The sequence below is a fragment of the Microcaecilia unicolor genome, chromosome 6 (genome assembly GCF_901765095.1).
Source record: "Microcaecilia unicolor chromosome 6, aMicUni1.1, whole genome shotgun sequence".
In the NCBI taxonomy this organism is placed as follows: domain Eukaryota; kingdom Metazoa; phylum Chordata; class Amphibia; order Gymnophiona; family Siphonopidae; genus Microcaecilia; species Microcaecilia unicolor.
In genome coordinates this window covers 209996282-210010306 of record NC_044036.1, presented here as the reverse complement: position 1 = coordinate 210010306, position 14025 = coordinate 209996282, and the positions used below count along the sequence as shown (strand labels likewise).

The 14025-nt window shown below is 38.4% G+C and overlaps 1 protein-coding gene across 1 annotated transcript in view; it reads left to right on the top strand.

Moving 5' to 3' along the window:
- TMCO1 (transmembrane and coiled-coil domains 1) overlaps window positions 1-4297 on the top strand; it is a 250924-nt gene extending 246627 nt beyond the window's left edge. Inside the window, exon 7 of the mRNA XM_030207196.1 lies at window positions 3751-4297. Within this exon, the coding sequence (XP_030063056.1) occupies window positions 3751-3849 (99 nt within the window). The 3' untranslated portion in view covers window positions 3850-4297. The remainder of the gene's footprint in view (window positions 1-3750) is intronic.
- Window positions 4298-14025: the final 9728 nt, after the last annotated feature.

The following is a 14025-nucleotide window of genomic DNA, read 5'->3' as shown; positions in this document are numbered from 1 at the left end:
GACAGTATGCACTGCCCTTGATAATTCATGGGGATGTGAGTGGAGGCACCATGAGACAAACTTCCCTTGGTGCTGGCCCATTTTAGTGAAATTAAAAAAATATTCACTGTCCAATAAATTGAGTTCCTGTCTGGTCTATTTTTTGAGATAAATTACAAAATACGTATTAAAAAAGAAAAACTTAAAAAAGGAAAAGAAACTGAAGTATAAAAATCAAAAAAAGGGGACGACACAAGTAGAATGAATAAAAAAATGAATCAATTTATTAAGGTGATGTGACTCGACACAGCTGTGTTTCGGCCCAACTGGCCTGCGTCAGGAGTCTAAATAAAACAAATCATATTTAATTTACAACATATCAATTTTTATCTCTTTAATTTTAAACAAAAATTAAAATAATTACATATAAAATAATAACATATCTAATGAGAAACAAAGAACAGATGTACTACTATTAATGGTCTATTACTCTGTGATATATAAAATATATAGGAGGAAATTTAATTGAATACAATCAGAAATACACAGATAAAATGCATATTTATAAGAAACTAGTAAAAAAAATTTTTAATAACCCCAATTTTGATTTTATCTATAAATGAATTTCATAATATCACCGAGGATTATGTCTTTATAATTAAATTACTAATTTTCTATAATTTCTAACCTTGAACTACCATTAAAAAATAAATAAGTATAGAATAAGAATGAAAAGCAGGTGTTCTAATATCAACGGTCTATTGTTTTTAGGTACATTGTTTTAAGCAAAGACCTAATTGAATACGATATACAAACAACCAAAGCTACACAGATAAAATACATATTTCAAAAAAAAGGACTAATAAAAATAATGTCAATCACACAAATTTAGTTTTATCTATCAAAGAATCTCATGTTAACATTAAGAACTATATCTTTAAAAGCTAATTAATAAAATTGTTTAAAGTTCCTAAGTATTCTTTATGTATATATAATATATTGTAAATAAAAAATATTATTAATAAAAACATATACAGCTACAATGTCTAATGCATTTTCAAAAAAACTTATCATTCATTATAGGATTTACCTGTTGCACCATGTGTGTATTTTCTAGCAGTGTAAATTCTTGTAGAGTGTTCAATAGGACACACCGTGATTCAATAACACTGTGCCTTTAAAAAGGCTATGTGCGTGGTTTAGGGACAATCTATTTAACAGAACAGGGGAAACAAAATGTGGACATAGATATTTTCAATCTAACTATAGTTCTCCTTGTTATCTATTGTCGGTCATGTAACCCATGTAAATTATGTGTCATCTTGTACGTAATTCTATTTATAAACATATACTTGGTATTGGAACTCAAGACAAAATACAATGTTCTCACGATGTGTATAACGGAAGTATATAAAGTGAAGTACTTTATCTATGAGTAGAGGTCTTATCGCCATCTACAGAAACGTGTATACATTATTCAAATCAGACAACTGTTTGACGAGTTACCCTCATCATTATTTTCACTCATAATTATTTGTAGCATACTTTATTAATTTGTTTTCATGCAACAGCTAGGTAACATACACCACGTTAGAGAATATAGAAATACTATATACTATTTTTAATCTTTTGTTTACCAATAGATTTATAATAGATATACTTAGTTGATAAACAACATAAGAGATGGCGATAAGACCTCTACTCATAGATAAAGTACTTCACTTTATATACTTCCGTTATACACATCGTGAGAACATTGTATTTTGTCTTGAGTTCCAATACCAAGTATATGTTTATAAATAGAATTACGTACAAGATGACACATAATTTACATGGGTTACATGACCGACAATAGATAACAAGGAGAACTATAGTTAGATTGAAAATATCTATGTCCACATTTTGTTTCCCCTGTTCTGTTAAATAGATTGTCCCTAAACCACGCACATAGCCTTTTTAAAGGCACAGTGTTATTGAATCACGGTGTGTCCTATTGAACACTCTACAAGAATTTACACTGCTAGAAAATACACACATGGTGCAACAGGTAAATCCTATAATGAATGATAAGTTTTTTTGAAAATGCATTAGACATTGTAGCTGTATATGTTTTTATTAATAATATTTTTTATTTACAATATATTATATATACATAAAGAATACTTAGGAACTTTAAACAATTTTATTAATTAGCTTTTAAAGATATAGTTCTTAATGTTAACATGAGATTCTTTGATAGATAAAACTAAATTTGTGTGATTGACATTATTTTTATTAGTCCTTTTTTTTGAAATATGTATTTTATCTGTGTAGCTTTGGTTGTTTGTATATCGTATTCAATTAGGTCTTTGCTTAAAACAATGTACCTAAAAACAATAGACCGTTGATATTAGAACACCTGCTTTTCATTCTTATTCTATACTTATTTATTTTTTAATGGTAGTTCAAGGTTAGAAATTATAGAAAATTAGTAATTTAATTATAAAGACATAATCCTCGGTGATATTATGAAATTCATTTATAGATAAAATCAAAATTGGGGTTATTAAAAATTTTTTTTACTAGTTTCTTATAAATATGCATTTTATCTGTGTATTTCTGATTGTATTCAATTAAATTTCCTCCTATATATTTTATATATCACAGAGTAATAGACCATTAATAGTAGTACATCTGTTCTTTGTTTCTCATTAGATATGTTATTATTTTATATGTAATTATTTTAATTTTTGTTTAAAATTAAAGAGATAAAAATTGATATGTTGTAAATTAAATATGATTTGTTTTATTTAGACTCCTGACGCAGGCCAGTTGGGCCGAAACACAGCTGTGTCGAGTCACATCACCTTAATAAATTGATTCATTTTTTTATTCATTCTACTTGTGTCGTCCCCTTTTTTTGATTTTTATACTTCAGTTTCTTTTCCTTTTTTAAGTTTTTCTTTTTTAATACGTATTTTGTAATTTTCCTTTTTCTTATTTTTTCTTTTTTCGTTTTTATTTTTGTTCATTTGTGTCATCTTCGCTGTTTTTTGATTACTGTTTTTCGCGAAGACAGGTTTCTTCTGTATTTGTTACACTATTTTTTGAGATATCCATAACGAATATGTATGAGATCCATTCAAATGAGTATGCTAATGTGTCACAGCCCACACTTCGCCCCAACCCCCAAATGGAACAATCAAACTATGCCTATGACACACACACCCTTGCAGTAGGGTTGGAAAGAATACCATAAGCCATTACTCCTCATGCTTTCCCAATTGTTTCACACTAATTAATTTTCTTAATATTTTAAACTGATAATTTGTTCCCCCCCAATGGCAGGCTTGATACTATTGCACCATACTAGTATTCAAAACCATGACTATTCAACCTTTCCCAGCCTACTAATGCACAATTTATTTAACTATCAGGATAAATTTTAATTTAGTGTATTTAAATTCTATAGATTTTTCTTGGAAACGCTTCCTTTGCTGGGTCTTTCTATAGTTCCTACTGTTTATCTGTGTGTGTCTGTTGTTCATGTGTTGAGGTAACCTGTTATCATAGTGCATTACCTTGTGTTTTCTTAGGGTAAGGCAATACTGCATGTGTTTCAGGTAAAAGTGTTCTATCTCTATTTTTTTTCTGAGATGATATTTTTTTTTAATAGGGAGTACTTTACAGGTGCTGACTGCAGGCAGCATTCTTATTGCACGGCTGAAAGAAGCATATCCTCTTGAATAGCTGAACTAATACTTAAATGTTTTTTGTCTTTTCTTATCACAGAACATTCAGAAGATGCTAGGCCTTGCTCCTTCTCGAGCTGCCACCAAGCAGGCTGGTGGGTTTCTGGGACCTCCCCCTCAAGCTGGAAAATTTTCCTAAAATTAAAAGGATACTATTCTTATAAGTTGTGATTTTTCAAAACAGATTTCAATTCTTATGAATTTACTAGATGCAGATAGGAATGCTCAGTTCTTTATTTTTCAGGATTTTTGCCACTTGTTTAATCCCATTTCTTTATTCTGTTCCTGCCTCTGAAACCTGCCCCTAGCTTTATCCACTCAAGCCTTCTGCCACTGTCCATGCTTTACTTATATTGCCCCTTGATCATATCTGTTGTCCCTCTTGGCCTGCACCCTTGGACATGAATTTGACTTCTGAGTCCCGCCAGCTGCAGATCTCATCTTGGCTATGTGCACTGGCTTTTTAAGAGCAATTCAAGCTTGCTTTGTATTTTGGAAGCTCTCTGGGGTCAGAAACCATTTAATCATCATATAGTATTATGTATATTGGTACTTATAAATAAATATTACTATGGCTCTACCAATTACTGTTTTGCATTCTTGGATAAGTAGGTTTTCAGCCTGGAATGATAATGCCTCTGTAGGAGGGCCTGTGGCAGGAAAGATATATGCAACCTTTTTTCATTGAAACCTTATCCAATTGTGATTGATTCTTTTTGGCACTAACAAAACAACAGCAGAAGATCCCTAGTGGCGAAAGGATAGGGGTAACCTGCACTGAGCGGCAGTTACAGTCCACTGTTTTGTACATTTCAGAAGGTCACAAGGAGCAATGTGACCCTAAAAGGCAGTGTTCTGATTCTGTCTGATCTTTGAGAAAACATTGAAGTAACCTAAACATAGCTTCAGTTTGTGACATTGAACGCTTGTTCACTTATGCTAATTTTGCAGAAATACAGTACACAGAATCTGCAAGAGATAACAGGCTGGAACCACACATACTCAACCCTGGGCTTTGTGAAGTCTTGCAAACATCCAGTCTACGCAGTTGAGTGATTGCTAAACCGAAGGGAGAGAAGGGACAGCTGTGCTTCCATCCCTATGATACACCACAAGAGGAATAAGGATATGTACTGAGAAGGAGGGTGGGTCGGTAGGGGAGTCATGGGACAGTTGGACAGAGGCTGAAGGAAGGGCTGTTAGCAGAACTTCCTAAACAACTAGAACTTGCAAAAACAAAGCAAATTCTTTCTTTGGTAACTGACAGAATATCTTGGTCTGGTACGTGTTACATGTTACGTAAGCAGGGAAAAGAGCAAAGCTGCCAAGAAATGAGAGTATAAGTATGTGAACTGAGCAAAAGAGGAAGCTGACTTTCTTGACTGGTCAGATAGCTGACTGGTTGATAAGCTTCCCCTATTGCTGGCATTTGGGCTGTATCTTTGCTACTAGACTCTTATCTTGAGGCAGATATCTCTTCTATATTGCTGAGAAGTTTCTGTGCTTTATAGAAAAATAGACTATTTCTTTATTTTGGATTTGTTTGTACTTTTTATGGTTTCTGTTAGCCTGACTCACTTACCAGGTCATATATGCCCCAGATTTGATACAGCTGGGGTAGAGTGTGAGGGTTGGACTGGTCATAGGTCCGGTCTGGTTCTGACCCACACAAGTTACAACTGTAATAAACAGTGGTATAACTTTGAAACATTAGGTGAAGGATATGAGAAAAGAGGTAGTTGGATGATGGGTTTTATGTGAGAATTGTGTGCATGTATGCAACATGAACAAATTCCTATTGGGTAAACTGTATGGCTCATTTTGGTTCTTATCTGGTGTCATTTCTATATTCCTAACAACTGACAGAAACAGATGACTTAATGCAGTGAGACAGTTGTCATCAACAAGATATATCGTTGGCTATAATGAGACAGCCTAAGTAGCAAATTTCCAGGGCATAAAGGTGTACTGCTATGGATTTATAGCTTGTCTCACTGACACAGACTACTCAATAATTACTGTGGATTCTTTTGGATTCGTATTAGGTAAATGAGACCTTTATTAGAGGTGCTAAAATCTACAATGATTAGGATATATATAATGATTAGCTGTATAAACAATCATTACATCACTGGCCTCTACATCTAAGCAATGCTAAGAGTTCTTAGCCAGGAAAAGAAGCAATAATACACTATATATATATATATATATATATATATAACATCACTGGTCAGGAATTTCAGGCCCTTACCTCATCAGCTGGGAGGCCCGTTGCAGCAAAAGTCCGAAGTCTTCTTATGACCAGGAACAAGTCCTCTGCGCGATACGTCTACCCACAGATGAGCCTCAAAACTCTGCTGCAACAAGCCCCCCTTTTTATTAAGCTTAGAACTCATGTTCAGAGCTAAGGAAAATTACAGAATGCTTCTCTGTTTAGATAAACAAGCCATACTGTGGGACCGTGGTCACATTTTTTCCAAGTCCAGGTGGCCAGGCTGAACTCCGAAAACAAGCACCATCCTCTTCACATACCAAATTAATTAGAGCTGTGTCTTATCTTCTGCATTCCAACTTATTTTCACACAATCAAAGTTAAACAATCATTTTTAAACAGAATTACTTCTAATCAACAATACAGACCTCGAGTGCACTGGTCGGTCGAGACAGAGTTGAAAAACAATCTTTAAAATTCACTTTTATTACAAAATGGTGGTCTCATCCATGTGTAGCAAGACATGCCAGGAGTTGATCTGAGAATTTATCCAGAAGTGATCTTATGAGTGTAGGAGGTTTGTTAAGCTGATCTTGATCAATGTAATAGAAGCTTAATAGAGATGAATTATCAAAATTCAGTAAGAGCTCCCTTGTAACTTGTTCATTTAATTACCAGGGTACATTTTAGTTTAGCTTATTTAAATTCCATAGGTTTACTTTTGGAAACCCTTAATTTGGCAAAGGAGGCTCAAATGGGAGACGGGGACTGGGTCGTGGGGGCTCAGATGAGAGAAGGGGGCTGGAACTGGGGTCTGAGAAGGGGGCAGGTGGGAGAATGGGGCCATGCCTAGGACGGGCAGGTGGGAGAATGGGGCTGGGGAGTGCAGGTGAGAAAATGGGGCTGGAGCTGAAAAGGGGGGCCCTAATGCAAGGCAGGTGGATTAAGGGGGCTGAAGAGGGAGGGTAGGTGGGATAAGGGGGCTAGTACTGGAACTGGGGGCTGAAAATGGGCAGGGGATGAAACTGGGGGGGCTGAAAAGGGGACAGGGAGAAGTGGATGGCGCTGAAGCTTGGGACTGGTGGGAGAAAAGGGCTGGGGCTGAAACTGGGGACTGGTGGGATAGTGGGGCTTGAATTGGGGCTGAAAAGGAGGGGGGAGGTGGGAGACATGGGCTGGAACTAGGGACAGGTGGGATAATGGGGCAGGAACTGGAGGCTGAAAAGGGGGCAGAGAGGGGACAGACCCTGAATGGAAGGGCGAGATAGAGGGAGGGCAGATCCTGGATGGATGGGAGAGGGAGGGCAAATGGATCAAAGGGGCAGAGAGAAAGGGCAGACAGTGGATGGAAGGGGCAGAGATAGAAGGCAGACACTAGATGGAAGGGAGAGAGAGGGCAGATAGTGGTTGGACGGTGCAGAGGGAGAGCGAGGGTAGATGGAGGGGACAGGGGAGAGAGGGCATACAGTGGATGTCAGGTAGACACTGGATGGTAGGGAGAGAGAGCGAAGACAGATACTGGATGGAGGGGAGACAGTGAAACGAAGATGAGGAAAGCAGAAACCAGAGACAATAAACTGTAAATAAAATATATTTTTTTTCTTTTTTTTGCTTTAGGATAAAATAGTATTCTAGCTGTGTTAATAAATGTTTATAAATAGAACATGGAAATAAGGTAATCTTTTTATTGGACTAATTTTAATACATTTTGACTAACTTTCGGAGAACAAAACCCCCTTCCTCAGGTCAGGATAGGATACTGTAACAGCAGTATACTGTATTGACCTGAGGAAGGAGGTTTTGGCCCCTGAAAGCTAAATGTATTAGTCCAATAAAATGGTATTTTATTTTCTATATTTGTTTTATTTCTATTTGTTAATTTGTAAAGTAGTGATTGGTATTTGTTCGTTTTTTCAAATTTACATTTGCTATCTTTATATTTTGCACAGTACTAGGGGATATTTTCTGTTTCTGTGTGTTGCATTGTATGCAGAATCTGGCATCTTGGGGGTTCAGTTTAATTTTTGTTTAAATAGAAAGTTTGATTACTTATTCTATAGTGGATTAGGGTGTGTCTGTGAAAAAATACAGGGCTTTAGTTAGCATTGACTGTGCAGTATCGACGATCTGTACTATTCTATCTGGTTTCATTTTACAATAGGTGAATTGATGTTCTAGTGCTCACAGTTATGTTTAAGGTGCTTTCCTTTTCCTTGTGTAACTCATAGAAATTACTGCTTATGGTATGGTAGAATTGCTCTATAGGTCCCGAGTGTTTTGTATTCTTGGTATGCCTAGTACAGGATTTTGGAGGGGGGTGTTAAAAAATGACCGGGCCCGGGTGTCAAATACCCTAGGTATGCCACTGCCCCCCGGTGAGTCCTGCACTTCCTCTCAGCCCCCTATTTACTTTTTTTTTTTTTTAAGAATCAGCAGCGCAAACGGTGCAGGCAGCGATTGAAAGAGGCTGTCAGCGTCGGAGCGTCCCTCTGCGAGTCCAGCCTATGTTGTTTCAACTTCCTGTTTCCGCATAGGCAGGACTCGCAGAGGGACGCTTCGACGCTGACAGCAGTTTGATTTTCTTGTGGCTATCTTCCTGGTTATGTCCTAGAAACCTTGGATTCAAGTGTGTACAAGTTGTGCTAATACCATGACTGTGATTGACCCACATGACTAACCTGCCAAGGTCCTGACTATAAGTCCTCTCACTGTTCTCTTTTTGTGCTCAAATGCAGAAGGGAACACAGAAAAATCAGGATGCTGGTGGACCAGACTTTTTCATATACTAGAACCAGGACAATTAGCTGTAACATAGGCACAGATTACAAAGTCCAACTATCTTCTGAAATTCAGTATTAACTATATATTCTTTAATATTTTAAGAGTGCCCTCAGACAAATATCCACTTTTTCAGGCAATACTGGTTTATGCCAAGTGGTGTAGCACTTCTTTCATCGGGCTACTCTTAGTTTTTTATAAAGTGCTATTGCCTATGTGATAAATACTAATCGTGCATTAAATAAATCAAAACGTGAACTTAGCTTTAAAAGTGATATAAATACAAGGCTTCACTCTTCTCAGGTCTCTATATCTGACCCTCAGCTGGCTTCCCCTGAGAACGCCCATCAATACAAGGCTTCACTCTTCTCAGGTCTCTATATCCGACCCCTCAGCTGGCTTCCCCTGAGAACGCCCATCAATACAAGGCTTCACTCTTCTCAGGTCTCTATATCCGACCCCTCAGCTGGCTTCCCCTGAGAACGCCCATCAATACAAGGCTTCACTCTTCTCAGGTCTCTATATCCGACCCATCAGCTGGCTTCCCCTGAGAACGCCCATCAATACAAGGCTTCACTCTTCTCAGGTCTCTATATCCGACCCATCAGCTGGCTTCCCCTGAGAACGCCCGACACCGTGGGATTCAGAAAATCTTTCTTCAGGGACTTGGGTTAAAGCTATCTATAAACGTGCTGTTGAGCTGTCTTCTACAGCCATTGCCCCAGAGAAAACCCTTCCAGATGTAATGGGATAGCTAACATTTTGGCTGTGCAATTGTAAACCACTTTGCTGCATCCTGGTACAATTGGCAGTATATCATACCTTAAAAATAAATAATGCACGTGCCAAAGTGAGGCCCTGGTGTGTAGGGCACTGGAGGCATATTTTCAAAGCACTTAGCCTTCCAAAGTTCCATAGAAGCCTATGGAACTTTGGAAGGCTAAGTGCTTTGAAAATATGCCTCGTACTAGAAAGTAAACTAAATCAGTGGTGAGAGCAGGGTGTGAACACAGACTCTCAACATTACTTATCTCTAAAACTGGCAAGTATACCAATACCACTCCTATATTTTGCCCTGCCTTAGTAATGGAAAACCATGATCTACCCCGAGGGAGACTGGCAGCAATGCTTAGAAGGTGGCTGTCCCTTGTAGTAGTAGTAGTAGTAGTAGTAATAATAATATTTATTTATAACCCACATTATCATGACATTCTAAGCGAGGAACAAAATCACATAATAAAATTTTACAAACATAGTAACAATCTGCAATATAGACAGAACTAAATGTGACACATAATTATGCTCTTATTGGTCAATTGGTCTATATACTTGGAGGAAAAAATGAGTTTTCAATTCCTTCTTAAATTGTGATGTCCTATATCAAGCAAAGTTCAATAGGTAATGCATTCCATAATTTTGGACCTGCAATATAAAAAATGGAAGATCTATACTCCTCCATTCGTACCAGCTGAAAAAATGGCATGTAAAGGAGATTTTTCTGAAAAGATCTTAGAGGGCATGTTGGCTAGTAACATCTCAAAGTAGAGCATAGCGTAGGAGAGAGATGATTATTTGATAACCTTAGAAACAGGCAAAATCTTAAATTCAATACAGCATCTCATAGGCAACTAATGCAAAGATTCAAAATTGAAGAAATGTGACTAAAACAAGAAGTACCTGTAATCACTCTGACTATAGAACTTTGGGTGACTTGAAACGCCCAAAGGGAATTCTTCATAATGCCAATAAAAAGACCCATTACAGTAGTCCAACAATGGGAATACACAGCTTGGACTATCTTACGAAAATTTAAATCTGTGACATAAGGCTTAAGTCGTCTAACTATTCTCAGCTTGTAGAAAACTTTATCAATCACGTCCAAGACTTGCTCTTTCATGTGTGCAGAGTCTAGCTGGACTCAAGATCCCTAATCTCATTCAAAATTGAAATCTCGACCAAATTCATTTTACATTAACTGGGAGCAGCAGTGTCATAAGAGCCTGAGAGTAACAAAATTTGAGTTTTGGAAATATTTAGTTGTAAACAATTCCCCTCAATCCACTGATTGATGCTAATAAGGCATAAGCATAACATAGCAAAGCTCTCATCAAAAGAATTTTTAACAGGTCGTTTGTCTCTCCTCTGTTCTAAATAGTTCCAAATCCACCAGAACATCCAGAGAGCCCAGCCCAAATTGCTGCAGCTCATCTAACAACACCTAGCTGTTGTAGATGGTATGAAGCAGGTGTGGCTGCAGCATCACTACCACGTGACTGTCAGTAATGACAAAGTCAAGAGGTACTTCATACTCCAACCTGTGTGCTCAGGCATAAGCTTTGCTGGAGCAGAGTGCACCTAACTTACCTGCATCTGATTCGTTGTATATACTCCAAAAAATGCACATGCATCAATAATATTCTGTAAGGTGCCACCTCCCACTGCCATAGCTATGACTCAATTCTGCAGTCCACCCTATGGGGCCAATGCAGAAAGCTATCATGGGCTGTAACACAGTTAATGAGCAATTTGCTTACATGTTAATGGCCATTGTATGTTAAAAGGGTTTCTGTGTTGAGGTTTACTCCTGTGATAGACCTCAGCACACAGCACATTAAAATGCATGCTAAAGAGCTTATTAGTTACCTTGTAGCAATGCAGGGCTGTGCGCTGAGGTCTATCACAGTGGTTCAAGGCCAGAAACCTACCGTCATAACCCTACATTGCCTGTTAAAGGAATGATTCCTATAGGTGTTCTGCTGATATGAGGCTGCATAGAACCCCTTCGATCAGCATTGGCCTCACTAAACTCCCATCTCCACCATCTTTGCAGACACTGGGCTCACTGCCTGTGACTCCTTGTTCACTATGACTTCATCAACTAGTTGAGTCTCTTTGCTCTGGAATTCAAGACTTGTTGGAGGTTCCATATTTTCATCTTATTAGACTTGAAGCTAACAGGAAGTCCATGTTCAGAATTACGGGTCCAAAACTCTGTCATGAACTGCCTGTATGTTTTTGTAATATTACTTCCTTAGCTCAGTTTAAGAGGGAGCATAAAACATTGCTTTTTCGAGAAGCTTATGGTAATTAGTTTTGTCAACCAGTATATCTGTCATGATTAGTATGTTAGTTTAAAATTTGCATTTGTTTTATTAGGCTATTCTACACAATATGTTTTTATGTAAACTATAGTGTATGTTCCTTTTGTAACTCGTCCAGAACTGTGGATGGAGTGGGATATAAACTGCTAAATAAAATAAACTTCAGTATTATGCTTGGTTTACCTTACAATCCTTGCAGTATATTGCCACATTGGATTATAGTAAAATTCTGGTGGATCCCCATAGATTTTTACTGTTTATCTATACTGCGATTGGGAGCTCATAAGCACTGCAACTTCTTACATTCATGCTGGAAATGGAAGCCGTCATGTTTTATCTTCATAGACAGACTGAGAAATCTCCTGAAGAAGCTGGAGTGTGAAACAGCAGGCCTCTGTTGGGTTTTGAGATGTGTGCTCTATGCTTGTTCAGAAGTTAAAAGTTAAAGAGAATTTGTTAATCTGATAGTGAAGATTTTTTGAGATTCCAAATGTTGAGAACTAATGTTAAATTTATAAAGGAGTTTTCTGACTAATGAATGACATTACTAAACTGAATAAATAACCATAACTGAGGCTGAAAAAGGCTACTGAGATCTTTTCTTCCTAAATCAAAAATGGAAAAAATAAATAAAAATGTGAATTCAAAAAATTATTGGATGAGAAAAAAAATCTAATATAGAATAACAAGTTTGAAAATAACAGATTATGAATTAAACAGTTCATAAGTGCACTGCACAAGAATTAACTTTGATTATATATGTGTGACACATATAACTTGATCAGCTTACACTCCATAGCCTTGTAGAGAATGAACATGTGAAGAACTGTTCAGTCACTACTAACCAAGCACCTTTTGTTAAAGGTTGGCGAACTGCAATCTGGTGAATGTGGTATGACCTTATCAGCAGAACACCTACAGGAATCATTCCTTTAACAGGCAATGTAGCACATATCTTGAGAATGAGGCACTCCACGGCTGCCGCAATACACTGGGAACAACAGTACAGACTGGTTATGCGGACGTATATAGCGCCCAGACAAGCCTTTCACATGGGTGTGTCACCCTGGGGATCCTGCCCCAGATGTGATGGTGCTGGAGCAACTTTGGGTCATATGATATGGAACTGCTCAGCAGTGGTGGAATTTTGGAAAGGACTGCTCACTTATGTGTCACAATTGTGGAATGCACCTTGGACTTATGATGTGGCGATCCTCTTTGGTCATTTCAGACTAAGCAAACCAACAAGGAGAGGGTATACAGAATTTGCTTCAAAGACAGTTATAATTGCTAAGCAAGTTATTCTGGCCGAATGGCTCTCGCACAGGCCACCATTCAGACAACAGTGGAGGACACGAATGTTGATGTTGATGAGGGTAGAACGGATGGGTGTGAAGAACTGGGAATCGATAGAAGGGAAGAAATTTGAAGCGTGCTGGAGTCCCCTTTTAAACACGCTCCCGCATGCAGCCCGCAGTTACCTGATAAACTTCTAAACGAAGAGGAGGAAGATGGTGGAACAGGGAGCATGAACAGACAGAGATGGAGAGTTTGGACAGAAGAACTGAACTCTTTGGGTAAAGATTAAACAAACCCAATAGGCAAGAAGAAAGACAGAGAACAATGAGGGGAAAGGGGGGAAGAGAAGGGGAGGGGGGGAAAAAGAAGGTAAAATTATGTATAATCATACCTGATAATTTTCTTTCCATTAATCATAGCTGATCAATCCATAGACTGGTGGGTTGTGTCCATCTACCAGCAGGTGGAGATAGAGAGCAAACTTTTGCCTCCCTATATGTGGTCATGTGCTGCCGGAAACTCCTCAGTATGTCAATATCAAAGCTCCATCCGCAGGACTCAGCACTTAGAGAATTACACCCACGAAGGGACACTCTGCCCAGCTCACCACCGCCGAAACGGGGGAGGGGAATTAACCCAGCTCATCCCCACACAAGTGGGGGAGGGGAATCCGTCCAGCTCATCCCCGCGGAGCGGGGGAGGGACACCACACCCGCCGATGCGGGGGGATCTGGCTTATCCTGCAACCGCAACCGCGGGAGGAGCTGACTGACCCTAACTCCGCCGAAGCGGGAGGGGTACAAAGCTGCCCTACAGCCGCACGAAGCGGGAGGGAGTGCCGGCAGAATTTTAAGTCTCAATCCAGCCCCGTAAAACGGAGGGGAGAGGAATGCAGCAGCTCACTGTAACACAAACTCGTCTTAAC